Source organism: Orbicella franksi, chromosome 7 (genome assembly GCF_964199315.1).
Source record: "Orbicella franksi chromosome 7, jaOrbFran1.1, whole genome shotgun sequence".
In the NCBI taxonomy this organism is placed as follows: domain Eukaryota; kingdom Metazoa; phylum Cnidaria; class Anthozoa; order Scleractinia; family Merulinidae; genus Orbicella; species Orbicella franksi.
This window is the reverse complement of record NC_138151.1, coordinates 21198116-21216614: the sequence shown is the minus strand read 5'-3', so window position 1 is coordinate 21216614 and position 18499 is coordinate 21198116. Positions and strand designations below refer to the sequence as shown.

The following is an 18499-nucleotide window of genomic DNA, read 5'->3' as shown; positions in this document are numbered from 1 at the left end:
GCAATAAGCTAGCCATCGATGGGTTCTCAGTTTAATCAAAGTGGGATGTATAAGATAAAACAATTGCACATATTTCAGTTTAGGACTTAACAGCGCTCAAGAATTGTTCCATAGTAGACGTATTTTGTCATAATTCTCTCGCTGTAGGCTGTCAACATCTGTTAGGCAGCTGCAACCAGAATCAACCTCAAAAACAACAAACAACGACAACAACAACAACAACAACTTTATCTGTACCCTACAACAATAGAAATTGTTACACTTGTAATCAATAATCTACCCTCAGTCCTCCCAGAAGATTCTTTTAAAAAATTATACTGAAACATTATTATTCTTTTAAAAATATCATTCTCTCAGGATTTCGTTTTAGGTAAACAGTTACATATTCTGTTTGCTATGTGTAGTAAGGAATGTGCATAATTTACTGTTTGAATTAAGGGATCTCACACATTGCATCTAAGCTTTGAGTTGTGATTGGCCAATTAGGACATTTGGTAGAAATAAGGAAAAATAGCCTAGAAATAGCGGCGTCTCTTATACTCAAAGCCACATTTCGAATTCTGAGTAAGAACATAGGATACATGGCCGAGATATCAGTGAAATATCGCAAGAACAAAGCGTGATATTAGCCACCTATCATATGCGTTATTTTTGCACAAACTCTAAATGATGCTTCGAACCAAAAGTATAAGGCTCGCTCAACTAAAAGTAGATTTAAAACTATACGTTTGCCATGGCCACAGCAAATACGCCGAAACCAGAACGAATGTGATCCTCTTTTCTTCAAGCGACACAAAAAGATAACGAAGATATGACTTAATATTCACGTACACTTAACTTGATAAATCTTTATTAATATGATCCTTTGGTGGTTTGCAGTGTAAACCAAGGTGCTTATTCTACGAAAGATTATCCCATAGCAGCTACAGCTAATCACGCTAAATCGTCACATAAACTCTCTCTTGTATCTATAATAGCTAAAAGAACTATATTAAAGAACTATAAGTGCTTGCCAATCTGATATCACCTATGTATATAAAAACACTTCTTGAAACGTGAAGTTATCAAAGTAATTGAAAAGGCCACCAAAAGATGTTTACAACAAATATACAACCATACTAACCATGCAACAAATAAAGGAAAAGTGAATTACTTCGACCACCGCGAGGCAATGGTGGTTAGTTAACAAGAAGTAATTACGTTGTCGACCTCTGATCTGTCTGATTATTTAAAACAGATGATATATGAGGTAATAAACTAACGTAAAATCTCGGTTTTTAAGCATAGCACAGTTTATGTTCATATGGGCTTCTAATGGAGAGCAAGGGGACGCAACTCACCATGCATCAACAACTCTCTGGGATCGAATTGCAATGGTCGACGGTCAACAGCCGTCGGGACACTGCGTCTAATCCGAGAGACCAAAACAGTCTAAGAGCTTCCACCTACTCGAGTTGGCGTGGAAGTAGAAATTACCGCAGGTAGCACTTTAAAATGAAATAATTGTTGTCTACGTAGAGTTACAAAGGGCATAATAGGCAACCGTGATGTTTGATTACCCTCACGGGAGGGGAGGCATAACTCGCGTGGCAGGGGTGGATTGAAGGGTGATAACCGAGAACTTACGGTAGTTATCTGCATAACATTAATGTACTTATTTCAAAGTCATAAGATAAAATAGTTATTCAGCTGTAAGATCTTCAACGTTGGCGTACAAATTGTTGTCATACTGTTTGAGATTGACGTACGTCTGAAAAGGAAAGCAGTTAATTTGATTACTAAGTTGCTATATATAAAAGTTGCATGACTATACAAGTAACGTACCTCTTCATTTAGGAATTATTGGCTATGCCCCTCCACCCAAAAAAGAGAAAAACACGGCAAAGCGTAACTTCTTGTCCATGATAGTTAAAGAAAATAAATATAGATTAGTTCATAGAAAGTGCGACGTACGGCGTATTTTAATTGTTCAAAGGACTTTCTACGCTTTAATTTGTTTATTGTATGTAGAACGAGAATTAAACATATCCTTTAAATCAGTTTTAGTTTTCCCGATACCATAAGCTTACACGCAGCACAGCAAATCTGATCTAAATGACCGAGTGTAATGAAAAACCAATCCGCTTTTCAGTCCAGCAAAAGGCGGACAAAGAGCCTACACAAGCTTAAATATAATACGGGAGAATCCGTAAATACGGAGTGTGAAATCTTTTCGCTTGTCCCTAATCACTGTCAGATTCAATCATGTAATGGCGGCACTTCGCGCTGTGCAAAGACAAATTCAGACTCTGTTGACTTACACTGTTTATAGGAATGTTGAATGCTCCTCCTTGAATGCTGTTGGCTTCCTGATGTTAAATTTATTTCCTAAGTTTCTTGAATGGCCATTGATTCTGAAACTGAAGTGCTAGCGCTCAAGATGTTGGATATGTTCCGCTGCTGTTTCTTCGAAAGTGAACTAAAACGGGAAGCCGAAGCCATATTTTTGAAACACAACGGGCGCTGATTTCAAGACCACGCTTCTCGGAAGCCATTTGAGTGCTTAACTCTGATTGGCTAAGTGATTCTACTCTGGACAGTGATTGGTTATATTTTTCACATGTGAAAATATAGCACATATAGAGCTCTATTTGCAAGGTTTAGTGTCTAAAATTCTCGCTATATAGACAATAAGTAACGGTAATAGGACTGAGTGGAGTCCAATTCGGTCTGTAATCATACGAGTGATAACAAAATCGGACATCAGCGCACTGGGAGTCCGATTTGTTTATCACGAGTATGATTACAGACCGAGTTGGACGGCACGAAATCTTATTACCAATTAATCATAAAAATTACAATTTCCAAGAAAAGAAGAATAGCCAAGTTATGGAAGAAAGGGCAAATTTGCATTAAAAGACTGACAAAGGAGGCGTAAACTGTTTAATCACAACCAAGGTTGTAAGTGGTTGATTTAAACTACAACTTTGAATGTGATTGGTTGATTTAAACTACAACTTGGAATGTCATTGGCCTATTGAACTGTCCGATAACGAACTGTCTGATTACAACTTGGCACGTGAATTAAAGGAAAATGGGAGTTTTAAACCAATCACAATCGAGGAAATTGTAATTTTTACGATTAAATTGAATACTCACTCGTCACCATTATAACCCATACTTACCCTGTGGTTTCTCTCAATTTCTTTCATCGTGTCTTTTAGTTTGGAAAACGTTGGCCGATCATTTGGATTTTCTTCCCAGCACTTGAGCATAATTTGGTATCTAATAAATAAAAAATTATTAGCCACAAAAATTGGAAAGACGATTAGTAAAAATGAGCTTGGGGAAAAAGAAGTCATTTATTGAGAGCAGAGAAAACACGTTAGTACAAATATCACGCTATCTATTGGAGACCAATAGGTCTCTTGAATTTCTCTTAGTCAATTCTGGCATTATGAAACGAAAACTAAGTCTGGTTTTCGAAAAAAGTATCTCAGATACCGAGTAATGTTAATTCTGATCACCAGACAGGTCTCGATGAAGACGAATTCTCACAAAAGATAACACACACGCGTCTCTTTTAATTGCACTACTCACAATGCTTTATGACTGGGTTTACACAGTCAACCCTCTTACGATCACTACAAATAATCAATTTCTTATCAAACATTTTAGTGTACATAACCACAGTGCATTTGTGACACTCTTTGGGGTTTTGACTCGCCTTGTTAGCTCGCCAAAGTACAGCGAGACTTTTCAAAAATATATAACACGATAATTAACAATAAATTGAGTAACAGGATATATTTATTTACAGTTTGTTGTCCACATGTTTAGGCTTCGGCATTCTGAATCCTTCTTGAAGTTTCCTGGCTATTTGTCGAGCCTGAATTCCTGGATATGGAGATCCACCTGAATAAGAAAGAGAGATTTATTTATTATGCACAACACAAGAAAAAACCCTCCCCTTGCAGCAAAAGTGTTCACTGGAGTTTACCTGCAACCATCTTTTGGTCCGTTACAACTCGCGAAGAGTTTCCAGAAACAAATGTCATTGATTCTTTTTCAAGCCAAGGTTAGGATTTTGTGATTATTATAATTCAAATGGTAAATGCATTCAGGAACATTACGAGGCAACTATCTTATAGCAGGACACGGTTTCTTCTTTGTCTCTAATATTCGTTTACTTTTCGGGTGACGAACAGAGTAGACAAAATCCGGTGGCCATGTTCGTGAAAATTGTGTATGGCCGATCACTTATGCTTTAATAACGAATTGTGCCAAGGTAAGTGGCACGATAGAGGCATACTATTGATCGATAGAAGGGACCGTACAACCTGTTCGTTCCATTATCAGACACTGGGAAGTGCTAATGGACATCAGATTTTTTTCTCCCAGGGATTGTTGTAAAAACGTCACGTGACACAAACTGAGAAATATGTTCAATTCATAGAATTTGCCCATACGTTTTTGACCCTGGAAATAAAACAATAGAGAATATTTGAACCACAAACGTGGTTTGTAATTTAACTTACCTACAGTGAGAATCTCGTGCAACAAGACACCATAGCTCCAACTGAGAGAAAAATGAATTAGTTGATACTAAGTGACATTATAACAGATACAAATATTGATTACCTAGGAGCTGCGCGGTTACTGATCTCGGTAAAGTTAAGCCCTCTCTTGCAGTAGAAACATCATAAGTGTTTCACTATTTAAATACAGTCGCACCTCCACTAAAGGCCACCTCTCTACAACGGCCACCTCTTTGCAACGGGCAGTTTTTTTGGTCCCGGCGGACAGTCCAGACGTTCACTCTTATTTTAACCTCTCTATAACGGCCACCTGTCCACAATGGTAACGGCTACTAACACTCGTTCCACCTGCCGTAACAACCTCTCGACAACGGCCAGTTAATCAACGACTGACGAACGGTGTATACAAAGACCCCATTTTTTATTGCAAAATGTCAGGCACCCCGAAAAAATAAACCGTTACACATTACACCCCTACATCTCCATAACGACTAACTCTCTACAACGGTCACTTTCCTCTGTCTCCAACAGTCCAAGGTGGCCGTTGTGAAGAGGTTCGACTGTAATTGTTCTTTTTATAAGTAACAGTAATTAAATTCCTGTTTCTAAAGAAATCGTGACCCTTGGCTACGGAAATCAGTGCAAAAATTTGGAAAATGAGGTATTCTTTTAGGTTGCAGAGTTTCTAAGAAAATATGAGTAAAACTACGTGAAGCTACCAACACGACGTGAAACCATCTCCAGCGAGCAATGGCAATTTAAACGCACACTTTATTTAACTGGTGATCAACCACTTGCGATTCAATGTGGTTAAAACTGAAACAAACACCAACAAAACAAACTTAAACAAAGCGAAAACGGCGCAAACTAAAACCCGTGATAATAACAGATTTACATTTGTAACGCGATGCTGGGACTGCTCATAAACGGCTGAGATGCAGTTGAGATACGACAACAAACTGCACTAGATGCCTCGATTATGGATGCTAGCCTCCGATCCGCACTGCGAAAACTTAAAATGCACTGCCCAAAAGCTGTTTGAATAAATTACACGACGAAACAAGCGCCACATTCCAACACGTAATACCTACAATACAAAATGTACTTGCTAAGCTTCACAATTAAACCAATTCAGTTGAATTGGTTTAATTGTGAGCTAATTGGGGCACTTGTTCTAAAAAAAAGATCATCATAGAAAAATGTATATTCAAATAAATAAAATAAAAGACTTTATTTAACCTGAAAGGCCAATCAGTGATCACTGGATCACTGGTATTAACTGGCGATCAGCATTTACATATAAAATACAGCTATTCATAAAATTGTACTTCAAAAAAAAACAAAAAAAAAACAAGAAGATATATATACTAAACATTTACATTAAAAATTTATTAAAAGGTATCATATACTTACACGTCACTTTGTGTTGTGTATGTTCCATATAACAAAGCTTCATAAGCAGTCCACTTAACAGGAAGACGACCCTTTTAAGGAAACAAAATAATCGAAATTAAAACCAAAAAAATGGAGAAGCATATTCTGTGGACGTGAGACAAGTGTAATTCCTTTGAATCTCTCACCCGACTTCGTTTGGTGTAGATATCATCCTGCTGGACATTTCTGGCCATACCAAAATCTGTCACCTTACATTTCTCTCCTTCACCAACAAGAACATTTCTGGCCGCCAAGTCACGATGGATTATCTGAAACAGAGTTAAATATTGCTATTAAATAAGAACTGTTCAAACGCTTACTTGGGCAGCGCGTGTTGCTGCGTGGATCTGAAAGGCTTTTGCAAAATAGAATGGAAGAACTTACAGAGTTAAACTGTTTACAGGGGATATAATGACATAAAAAGAAACGCAAACCTTTCTCGAAGACAAGTAAAACATTCCATCAGCAATCTGCCAAGCGAACCTCACCAGTTGTTCCGCAGTCAGATTGGTCTGCGGTTTCGAATCCGGGTCTTTAAAGTAAGTGTCACTTAGTCCACGGCTCTTCCTCAAATACCCCAGCAGATCACCGTATGGCACGTACTCAATAAGGACAAGCAGAGGATCTATCGTAAATTGAAAATAAAAATAATGGTTCACTCTGAAGCCCATCACAGTATAAACTGCTTAAGAAAAGCGCGGGACAAATTCAATGATCGCAAGCAAAAGGTCAATTATTGAAAAGTTCGACAATGAAGCAAAATAACGAGATAGACAAGAAGCTGTTTTAGGTTTGAGCAGCCATCACTTTTATTATAATTTTACGTGTTAAAATTCTTAGAAACAAAATAACTTTTTTAATCTTCGGACATGTTTCGACGGTACATCCGTCATCGTCAGTCTAACGGTCTAACAAGTGCTCATTACATAATGTTACGATGTATAAAATTTCAAAGTTGTCACAGTAAAACAAAGTGCGCGAGCACCTGACCATAAACTATCGGTCAAGGTGCCCACAAGGAAAGCATCAAGTATTTACCTTTGATAATGGCTCTTTTAACTCTGCTAATTAATTATCCAATCTTAATAAGCACGCAAGCCAATTTTAAGCCTTTATTTACGTTTTCTAGGTCGCCTTCGTGAAAGCTAATGTAAACTGAAATTGTCCGCCAAACATGAAGGAAAGCAAAATTCAACTTAACAACAAATTGCTTTCTTTTGTGCGATGTCTTGAAAAAGTAGTTCGCCAAAATCAATTCTTGAGCGTTCCATGTTTGCGGTCCGCATTGCAAAATCTCATCAGATTTCATTTACCCGACTCAGTAACACATCCCATCAGCTTGATCACGTGAGGATGAGGCTTCAGTTTTTTCATCACCTCAAGTTCTGACAGCAGATCGTTTCTGTCTGAATCCGGGGCATTTGCTATAAAGCAAAACAAATAACAGATGGTCTTCCTTCAGTCCTTATCATCTCGACAGGTTGGAAATTCTAATCGTACCTTTCAACATTTTTACAGCAACCGTTGAGTATTCCTCGTCACCGCTTATGTTCCATGCTGTTGCCTTGGCAACCCTAGAAAAAGCTCCTTTGCCAATGACTTTAAGAATTTTGACCTGTTCTCGATTAATTTCCCAGACTCGTGTTGACGGATGAAGAGCCATGTAGTTTCCGCTGCTTGGAGCTGCATAGGTCGCGGAGTCACCAGACGGCATTATGCTGGAGGACGGTTTTTTGGTTTCCGTAGCCATGGTGTTCTAGTGAGAAATAATGGACTTTAGTTTATTATTCATGGTTACCTGATTAGCATAAGTATTGACAATGTGCATATTAATTCGTTATACCTGATTTTGTCTCTTTAGTTCATGGGTCGACTAATTTATGTCTCTTTGTCGATATTTTCAAAGTTGCACAAAATATAACTATACTCAAAAGTTGTTTTCTGTGTTTCGGGATTCTTTCTGAGGTTAAAAATCAAATTTTGTATGTGCATTTTAACTTACTTACCAGCACGACAAACTCTCCGCCGCATCCAGCACACATATTTCTACTAAAAGACAGCAATATGCAAGGTAGCAATAGAAAGCAATATGCTTCAGTTCGATTCAATTTCTAACAGCAACAGCAACCAACCATTTCCTACCATTTCTTGGCTTCTTTAGGTTAGCCAAACATATTCAAAGTGTCAAAATGGAAAAAAGTTGGGTCTCTCCCAGGGACATCCTACCACCAAAGCGAGAGACCCCCCTATCCCGGGTCTCTTTTTACTGCAGATTCATCTTTGTGATTTCTCCAAAGCAGCCCGCTGCTATTTATAAAAAAAGGCTCCAAAATATCTCCCATAAGGAGGGTTGACCCTCCTACAAGAGACGACTTTGTCCATATAAACAGGCTCCTATATTTTAATTTTCAATTACAATCAGCCCCATAGCTTTCAGATTTTTAAGCTTATAACATTTTAGAACCTTTCTGAACTCTTCACCCTTAAACCATAGTTTCTTCGAAAGTGAATCAAGGAAGAAATGTAATGTTTCCTTCCCTTTTCCACGCAATTCTAATTATTATCCTTTTTTTCTCTATACGTCCGTGTTTCGCGAAAAGACATTGTCTGCGCCTCCTAAATGTTTCTGTAAAAGTAAATTTACTTTTAATGGCATGGGAGAAAACCCATTGACTGAAAGTGCGTCAGCGGATTCTGAACTTTTCTTCAGGCAGTCTTACAGGTAATGGAACGTAAAGAGCAACTTTTGCCAAAAAGCCAAAACAAATGGGGATCATCCTGCTCGTTTTCTTGATAATGAATATACGTTTTTAGAAGCTTTTCTATTCTATTTTATAGGTAAAGATTTGCAGCTGATGCCGTTCCTTGAGGCGGAAAAGGCCTTGAAAAAGAGTGAATATTTGTCTTGCCCGTTCTCATTCCAGAAAAACTTCGATCCCACGAGAGCAGAAAAGGTGAAATATTTGTTACCTCCCACGTACAGATTTTTTTCTGGTTTCTTTCCTTGGGGGTTAAAATGGGGACATTCAGTAAAGGATTTGATCTATGAAAAGAGAGGGTCACGGATCATTTATGAAAGTAAACAGCAGCTGAAGTTGACGTAATCGGTGCCGAACCCTATTGAACAATTAGATTATGAACTCGAGATTTCTCCTGGAAATCGAGAGCGAATAATCTAATTGTTTTAATAGAATGCTAACTACATGTCCTTCAAATAACGAGTTCCAGTCGTTCCCCAACGAAGAATTGAACTTCACGCCCAAGCAAAATCGTGTGGATTGAATTGTTTTGTTTTTTTAAAAAGATTTGCAGTTGTGCACGCGCGCTCATCGGTTCATGGAGTAATTTTGAGGTTTTTTAAAAAGTCGCACAACGGTCAGTTTCCTTTTTTAGTGTTCTTGAAAATAAAATTATCTCGTAATATTTCTAAATCTTCTGCAAAACATTAGAGAAACTTGACAACGTTGCCATTATGTGGATGACCTCTACATGGCCACTGCATTCTAAGTGCTGATAGTACACGAGTAGGTTACTCAATCAGATTGCAGCGTTTAAATTAGTATGCGAGTAGAATTCTTTAGAATTCTTCTAAACTTGCTTTTATTTCTTCCATAGCGCGTGCGCTTGATGCATGACGTTACGTGACGTTGCAACATGAATTTCGTGAACAGTATCCGAATGCAGAGAAAAGGGCGCGAACGTCCTTAATGCTGATAAATATACGAGTAAAGGTTCTTTTGCCTGGACCAATGTTTCAATGTAACGATTGCGTAACTTTCGACCTTCCGAGCGGTATGTCACTTTAATTTCTCCAGCAGATCGACAGGAACCTGGAAGATTGAACTGTGTCAATATCCACATCGACGTGGCACCAAAAAAAAGTGTCATTGGTGAGAGAAAAAAGCAATTCTGTATTTACTTTGACATCATGTTATTCTTGATACTTTTAGGGTATAATAGGCTTCAATTTACTCACCGATTTCTTGTCGAGATCGCTGAAACAAGAACGAAAATTAAATAGTCGTCAGCCTTTATTCTTTTCAGTTATATGGTGCGAATTTCCATGGCCTGGTACAAACACGAGGGAAAGTTTGGAGAATTCTAATTCCACCAAACTTTGCCAAGTTTTTCCTGAGGTTTTGTAAACCTAAACTACCCTTTTCTCTTTCGTTTAGGAAATAAGGCCGACAAATGATTTGCCAACCAATCTATGCGCTCGATATGTGCAAGCATTTTTGCTCAGTAGCATAGCCAACTTGCTCCCATAAACGTTAGAATTTATCAAATCTACGTACAGATCGTTTTCATGTGACGTCATCATTTTCTAAAATCGAAAACTAAAGAGCCACCAAAGTTTTCATCCTCATCAGGCATAAGAGGGGGTAAATTTATATCTGTTTACAATGTTACAGCTCAATAGTGTGCTTTGTTTGAAAACCACTGTATTTTGAATTTCAGAATTACGGCGCTATGTGACACAAAGCTTCAATTGCATTTGTCGAAAAAATATATATACATACTTATCTCAAGTGTTTTAGCTTTTGTAGAAGTTAGATCATTAGGAAAAGTGCTTATGTAAATGTTTGTTTGTTCAGTACAGATAATCAGTCACCTAGATAGCCAAAGTAAGTTCCAGATGTTTACACTATTTTCCGGCCGCCATACTGGTGCACCACAGAGGTGCACCAACATGACGTTTCCATACTGGACTCGGTAAATTTCTGCGAAACATTTCGACAAATATCTGCAGTTTGGGAAAACGCACAAACCTAAAACTTGGGGAAGTGTCTTCTCTATCTATTTCCTATACGATCACAATTTCCTGACTTTATCTACTGAATGGTTTTCGATTTATTTTTTTATTGCGTGACAGTGAAAACGATCTATATTCAGCCAAAATCTATAACTTACCCGCACCACTGCGCAGTCTCCGGAGGACGATGATCAGAATAAGAATGATAATCAACAACACAAGGATGACAATGTTATATACAATGTGAAGAACCAACACGTTACACGACGAACCTAAAATATACAAAAGAAAATCATTTAGATGGTTAGTTATTTGACTGCACTGTGTCAAATTATGATCATTTTGTGTGTCCACGACAGCATTTTTATTCTTTTTTAAAGTCTTAGGTATCTTTAAGGTAGTCCTTTACATAAGCCTTATTGGTTTCCCAGGGCTTCCTTCCCTCATAAATTGATATTTTGCAAATATATCTGTAAATGGAAAAATAAAACAAACAAACAAAAAAATACCTATTACCTTTTTTTGTACTGTTATATGACTCAATAAATGTCGTTACCAAGTTCTCTTTTCGTTAAAATGAAACGTGCACTTATCAGTAATTGATTTTAGAAAATGTTACCGCACGCCGGTTGGGCGCACTACTCCTTACTTGCAGAAAAAATGAGGGAGGTAGGGCATTTGGATAAAGTTTAAAAGTGATATTTGTAATGTACATTGCCTGAAAACAATGATGCCCGGCATTAAGTTACTTTACCTTTGATTGTAACCTCTACTGTGTAGGTCAAGGTTCCTACTGAGTTTGAGACTTCACATTGATAAATCCCAGCGTCATTTTCACTTACATCCTGGATGATTAATTCTGTTTTGCTGATGCTACGTTGGAGCACCCTACCACTTTTTCTCCAGGTAACAAGTGGTTTAGGATTGCCCTCGGCTTCGCAGAACAAGTACAGTACGTTTCCCTCAACAATAGTAACTTTACCTTTGCTTTTAAAGGAAATTGTGGGTGGTACTAAAGCTAAGAAATAAAGAAATACGAAGACTACATTATTTTTCGGCCAACAAAAATTTCAACGCAACATTATGAGAGGTACTGTTCTGAAAGTAACAAACTAAAGTAAATCTGTAATTTATTTAACAAATGAAGAAGCCTAAGTAGTGTATTACACTGTGATAAAACACGACGGGCATTTGAGAACACGAACGAAATACAGAAAACATGATCCGCAGGCGTGTGTTTTCTATATTTCTCGAGTGTTCTCAAATGTTCAGAATGTTTTATCACAGTGTAATATACGGCGTAGGCTTCTTCATTTGCTTTACGATATAGAGGTAATGTGGCGAAAAACAATATAACACGCGTTTTCTATGTTTTTTTACTCTGATAAAACATGGATTTTTGACCAATCAGAGCGCGTGCAGGGTCCTATCTATATTATGATATCAGATAGATAACTGGCTTCATTTCGGATTTTTTATCTAGTCTAAATCCCGTTGCAAACACAAATGTTGTTTGCAATTTTATCGCAATTTACTCTTAGCGAAACTGTAATTAGTCTAATTTCAAATTAAAAATCGAGTCCACAGAAAGTTTTTTTTTTCAGTTAGGTAGCGAGTCGTGTAAAGTCTTGTCATACGGTTGATAGCTGGGTGACAAATTGGCAAAACAGTGGACTAACGTAAATTTCAATTAAATATAAATATAACACATGCCTCCTGATGCCTTGACTCTCTCGACCTTTCTTTCTTTTTTCAAACTTTCACCAAATTCGTTTGTTGCAGTAACCGCAAATTCATACACCTTGCAGCATTCCAGTTCAACTATCAATTCTGTAACAGAATCCGCAGTTGTCTCTAATTTGATCCACTCTCCTGGTTTACCATCAGTCACTATTCGTTGATACACAGTGTACTGTGTAATGACTTTTCCATTATTTTCCGGTTCACTCCACTTCAGGGTAATTGTATCATCTGTTACTTCATTTGGCAGATCATCAATTGTCGCTGCTGCTGGGACTCCTTGGTTTACCAAAATACCACTATCAGTTATCATTATCGAGTTTAAATTTAAATTTACCTGGGCATAATCCTTTCAGGTCATTAACTCAAACTGACTATTTGGTGTTACCAAACATGGGTATTTGTTAACAGTTACAAAAATAAAGCAAACTTTGTCGCAGACTGTGGAATTTTCGCTCGAGAAAACTAGCTATATTGTATTGTCATAACAAATATCCATTATTAATCACCATTTTTAAAGTCGGAGATCGTTTATGTTGTATTATCAAGGATATTCACTTCCGATTTCTCTGTCTCTGAAAAGACTAAATGAGCTCTATCAAAAAATCACTTGCTCTACTCTCAATTTGCTCGATTTGTAAGAGAGACGGATCATCCGTCTGGGACTAACTTGGGAAAAGAACGCCAGTTCATCTGATAATTCGTCTGTGTATCTGAGTACGCGCAAAAAGACGAAATAAGACGAAATAAGACGAAATAAGACGAAAACTAGGTCGTGCGGTCGATGATCCGTTTGTTTATCCATATTCTTACACAGTCGAATTATCAGACAAAATACCGTTCTTCGCCCTAGTTCGTCCCAGATGGATGATCCGTCTATAGTATAAATAGAGCCATCCTTACTACTGGTTTAAATGTTATTCTGTATTATTTATTTCAGGTGTATATTATGCACGTATTTGAAGTAACTTACATCATTTGAAGATGACTAATCAACAACTGATAATCCAAAAATAAAAATCGTGATAGCATGACAGTATCACAGTTTGTTACCTTCATACTTAGTCCTCACTTTCTTTTCTGCAGCAGGTCCTTCAAACACAGCATTCCTCGCAAAAACACTCACTGTGTAAGTGGTATTTCTCTTCAGACCTCCAACAGACAGACTGGTTATTCCAAGGTCAGTACTATTCTCATTCTTTATCTTAGCGTTACTGTTTCGTATGACCACTCGGTATGCTGTAATAGGACTCCCTCCATCATCAATTGGTGCAGTCCATTTTACTTTCAGTGAGTTGGCTTGAATGTCTAACTTTGTGATGGTTGGGGAGCCTGGCTTTTCTAAGGGAATGAAAACCAAATACGCACACCGTAAACTGCCGCTTATAAGCCCTGGGCTTATAAAACTTTGTAGGGGGTTTGGATTGGTCTTATAAATGAAGGGGCTTATATCCGGGGGGCAGGGGCCTTATAAGCGGAATAACAAAAAACCCGTTCGAAAAGAGCTACAGCAGTGTTGATCGAAATACGTACTTCCTATACTGGTTTCTATTTAAGTTTTAAACCATAATAAGTCGAATTCATTTCAAACAAGAGGAAGGCTTTTATCCAGGGAGGGCTTACAATCGGAAATAACATTTTGTTTACAGGCTCATGTAGATGGGCTCATAACCTGAGGGAGGGTGGGGAGGCTTATAAGAGGGAGGGTTATAAGGGTATAAGCAGCAGTTTACGGTATTTCACAATTAATAGTTTCATTACTCGAGGTTATTCTGTGCACCAATACCTTTCTAATGCAACATCAACTTACAAAACATCAGATTAAGACTAGAGATAGCCTGCATAATTAATAACTAGCTTATATAATCTCCACCAAATGTGAATATGCCAAAATACATTTTATTTTCAATCAAAGTCGCGAAAACTAACTACTACTCTACTGTAAATGGTTGTTGATTTGATGATGAACTCTGACTAAATCATTTACTAGCTAGCCTTATCATAGCAAGAAAAACATAAGATACAGCTCACTTGAAAACTGCCTTTTCAGTAACACATGAGCCCTGCTCAATTAACGGTCACGTGTTTCGCTACCAGCAATCATTTCAGGAAACACAAGTTTACTTAAACAGGTTTCAAAGGTCACGTGTCCGGATTGTGATTAGTTGATTTCGATCTATGTTCTTTCTTCTTTTCTAGGTTCACTGGATCTTGTCGTAATTATGACTGACGGCCGCCAAAAACGCAATTGTTAGTCAGTTTAGTTTGGAACTTCAAAGTTCGCGTGTTATTGAAAGGCGTAATAAAAGAAACTAAAAAACAGCACAAAATACATCATTTAGAAATTACGATAAAAACGACCTACGTATTTGTCCTATTTTCACTGTCTCTAAATCAGCAGGAGCGAGTCCATTGTCAGCAACGCACTTGTAACCACCAAAATCTTGATCCTCGTTCATCTTCACATCCACTGTGTTCTGTGTAGCTGTTACACTTTTTATTTGACTTCCACCAGATTTGTACCAGGTGAGTGTTGGTGTAGGAACACCATCTGACACACACTTCAACGACACTGTCTGACCAATCCAAGACTTATCAGTTGACGAAGAGACTTCTTTTATTGTAGGCGGATCTAAAAATTTCAAATAACATCTCATATCAACAAGACTGGATAGCGATGGTTGGTAACAGCAAACATGTTTCACAATATGTATAGTAGACTGTATTGTTTAGAAAAGAATAAAATCTGACGCTTCAATGTCAGTTCACCCTCGCCTTCGAGATACCGACTCTAACCACTGAGCTATCGGAGACTGCCTGTGAGCAAGTTCATACAACCACTAGGTTAACATGCAATAAGACTCTGTTCCTGAGATCAAAGTATAACTGTGCCATAATCTGTAACGCGGAATGGCGACTTGGATAAAGCGGATAAATGTAGATGCTTGCTCAAGTCCTTGCAGCCTAACAAGACGTGTTTGAAGAGCCAGAAGAAATGCGTAAACAATTTCATTTGTAGCCCGGAAAAAGAGAGTAATTCACTGTGTGATACATATGTTTGAACGTTGCAAATTAGGAGAATAAAATGTATGTCATAGAGCCGGTAGAGCTCTCAAGTGTAATAAAGCTTTTAGAATGACTGTCCTTCGGCCCGGTCTTTTTTCTAACTAAAAAGAAAGCCGCCTCTGTCAATCAGAATTTATAGCACTGTAATAAACTTGTGCGAATCTTTTAATCAACAAAAGGTTTCAGCAGAACTGATTATTTGAGGATTACATTGTTTCATTCCTTTAACTTCAAACATTGGAGTGTTGGTAACAAACACAGCAATATCTTTGTGCATAAATATACAATATTTCATCCGTCAATATTTGACTTAGTCAAGCCCTTTTGAAAAGGAAGTTAGAAGGCTGCTCGCGAATTGATGGCCGGGATTGCTATTAATTTTTATAAATACTTTAAAATTCTTCAGCATACTTCAAACGTTTGACGTTAGTTATTATATTGTATTACTACTGTAATTTGAAATTGTAAAGCATTGGTATCTAAAGCAATATTTTGAACTATTACTGTAATCACATTACCCCATACACGAAAGTGAATGTTAACAAACATAGATTACGTTACCGAGGAAAACTACAATTTTAAATTAACTATTAATAATTACTTAGCTTTATTAAAATATTAACCGATGAAACTCATTTAAAGTTTTGATTGTATTTATTTCATCATCTCATGACTAAGTAAATTGTTACAGCAATCATTGTGTTAACATCAATATACTAGGTGGTACATTAGAGGACTGTGCAATGTAATTAACAGTTAGACAAAAAACTAGTTCCTTAGCTGCTACAACTGATAGCTAACGTGCTGCAACAGCTAATACAACTTTATGACATGAAGGGATGTATAAACTTACATTGCACAGTAACATAAGCCTGCGCTGTCTTATCTTGTCCTATTCCATTGCTTGCAGTACACACATACACTCCAGTATCACTTCTGTTACTCGTTTGAATACTCAGTTGCTTTGACTGAGACAAAATTTGTCCATCTTTTTTCCATTTGAAAGAAGGTTCGGGAAAACCTGAGGCATCACAGCTCACAACAATAGGATTTGTTTCATTTACTGTTAGGTTTTGCGGCAAGGCGGTAAACTGGACTGGAACTAAACAGAAAAGAACAATGAAACTAAATTAGCCCTCTGTCCACGGCTTCGCGTCTTCGCAGACTTGCCATTTTTATGGAATTTGTCAACTTCGAGCCTTAAAACGCATTACCTTTTACAACCAATAGATAGGTCGGTACACCACCCATGAATTCATTATTCATTTGACCCTTAACGTTTCCACAAGTCGAATTAGGAAGAAGCAAACATGACAGAGACGACAGCAATGTTCGTGAATTGGTCTAAATTGTGCTAAATGCAAAATTTAATGAAAGCGGTTCTGTTGATCACTTTAAGTGAAAATAACCCACAGTCATCGAATGCCAAACGTGTTACTCACCATTTACGTTAAGTATCACGGAGGCTTCTGTTCCATCTCCAACATCATTACTTGGCACACATTTGTACTTGCCATAGCGCTGAGACCGCTGTACATTGTTGATGGTGTATTGATTGTCATTACTGTCTTTGACGACATCTGTATCATTCAAATAGAACTTGTACTGCGACACTTGTGGCTTAGCTGTCGTGACGTGACATGTAAATGTTACTGTTCGTCCTTGTGTGACGGTATTATCAGCTGCACTAGTGTTCAGTGTTGTACCTTCAGGTTTGTCTAGTGATGTTAATCAAGAAGGAACATTAAAATCTTATTAATATCGCTGACTTTTTCTGCTGGAACCTAATTAAATTATTCTAAATTAGCTATCACAGACCTCTGAATATTGAATCAAACTGGAGTTACATTTGACGAGAAAATCTTCGGGAGTATGGATAGCCGTGAACACTGAGGGCTGGTTTTCATCATTGCGTCTGCGTATGTCTTGTTAACCTTATGCTTATGTGCATTCTCGACCCCAGACCCTTCGCTTTCTTGATCGCGCGCGAAGGCTCTGGGGAACTCTGCGCAATCGTAGCCAAAATCTGGCTATGCTGGCGTCACAGCGCATGCTCAATGAAAACCGAAATGGCGGCTTACTCGGAAGCAGCCGTTGTGTCTGCCTTAAAGAAAGCTGGAAAAGACGAAAACTTTTCCTTAAAAGCTGATCAAAAGGCAATTATCGAAGCCACAGTTTGTTCTAAAAAACTCGTTTTAGGTGTTTTGTCGACGGGTTTCGGAAAGCCCCTCGTTTTCCATCTGTTAAGTGATGTTTTTGACTTTGTTGATGCCAAAGGTCCACCTACACAGACAAAAGCCATCACCATTGTCGTATCGCCACTAAATGCCCTGATGAGAGATCAGATAGGAAAATTGGATCATTTGGGAGCCATTGTTCTCGACGGAACGAAAAGTGCCAACCATTTAGCAATGTCCTTAGTGACAGACGGCAAACTGCTACTGATATTTTCACATCCAGAACTTCTGCTCGAGAACAACACAAAAACGATGCTGAAAACAACCAACTTTCAGAGAAATGTGCGTTACATTGTAGTAGATGAGGCGCATTTAGTGGACAACTGGTGAGTGCTTTTCTTTTAGTGATTTCGTTTGGTTTACACAGATACAACTTCTGTTTTAAATTAACTACAACCTATTAAAGCATACTTTAATTTTAACTGAACTTGAATTTGTTTTACCTTACATCTAACTTAAAAACCTGTCAAATTTCTGCTACAAATTTCAAAACCGTTTAGTGGCAGGTCAATGTGTGTACATGTACAGTTTGGCATTAACTCAAATATATGGAAGGTTGCAAACTTTTAAACCAAGAAAATAATATTAATCATTTCAATTCATTTCAATTCAATCAAAGAAAACAAAGCATAGTATAAAATGATGGATGTGATCCCTTTTCTTAAAACCCATCTATTATATTTTTTGTGCAACTCAGGAAAGAGTTTCGCCCTGCATTTGGGAAGCTTGATACCATCTGCAGTATTTTCCCT

The 18499-nt window shown here is 37.7% G+C and overlaps 1 protein-coding gene across 6 annotated transcripts in view; it reads right to left on the bottom strand.

The window, feature by feature from the left end:
- Window positions 1–919: 919 nt before the first annotated feature.
- Window positions 920–18499, bottom strand: part of LOC145492261 (fibroblast growth factor receptor 1-A-like) — a 75991-nt gene continuing 58411 nt past the window's right edge. For 2 of the 6 annotated variants that reach the window (XM_081471640.1, XM_081471644.1), the window contains 18 exons: window positions 16953–17228; window positions 16364–16612; window positions 14810–15076; window positions 13498–13785; window positions 12418–12723; window positions 11459–11722; window positions 10863–10976; window positions 9928–9946; window positions 7958–8000; window positions 7452–7707; window positions 7265–7375; window positions 6386–6576; window positions 6098–6220; window positions 5931–6001; window positions 4518–4558; window positions 3798–3894; window positions 3165–3264; window positions 920–1750 (listed from right to left, as the gene is read on the bottom strand). In XM_081471640.1, the coding sequence (XP_081327766.1) occupies window positions 1682–1750; window positions 3165–3264; window positions 3798–3894; window positions 4518–4558; window positions 5931–6001; window positions 6098–6220; window positions 6386–6576; window positions 7265–7375; window positions 7452–7707; window positions 7958–8000; window positions 9928–9946; window positions 10863–10976; window positions 11459–11722; window positions 12418–12723; window positions 13498–13785; window positions 14810–15076; window positions 16364–16612; window positions 16953–17228 (2885 nt within the window). In that variant the 3' untranslated portion in view covers window positions 920–1681. The remainder of the gene's footprint in view (window positions 1751–3164; window positions 3265–3797; window positions 3895–4517; window positions 4559–5930; window positions 6002–6097; window positions 6221–6385; window positions 6577–7264; window positions 7376–7451; window positions 7708–7957; window positions 8001–9927; window positions 9947–10862; window positions 10977–11458; window positions 11723–12417; window positions 12724–13497; window positions 13786–14809; window positions 15077–16363; window positions 16613–16952; window positions 17229–18499) is intronic. The other 4 variants (XM_081471641.1, XM_081471643.1, XM_081471642.1 and 1 more) reach the window with 4 other exon arrangements.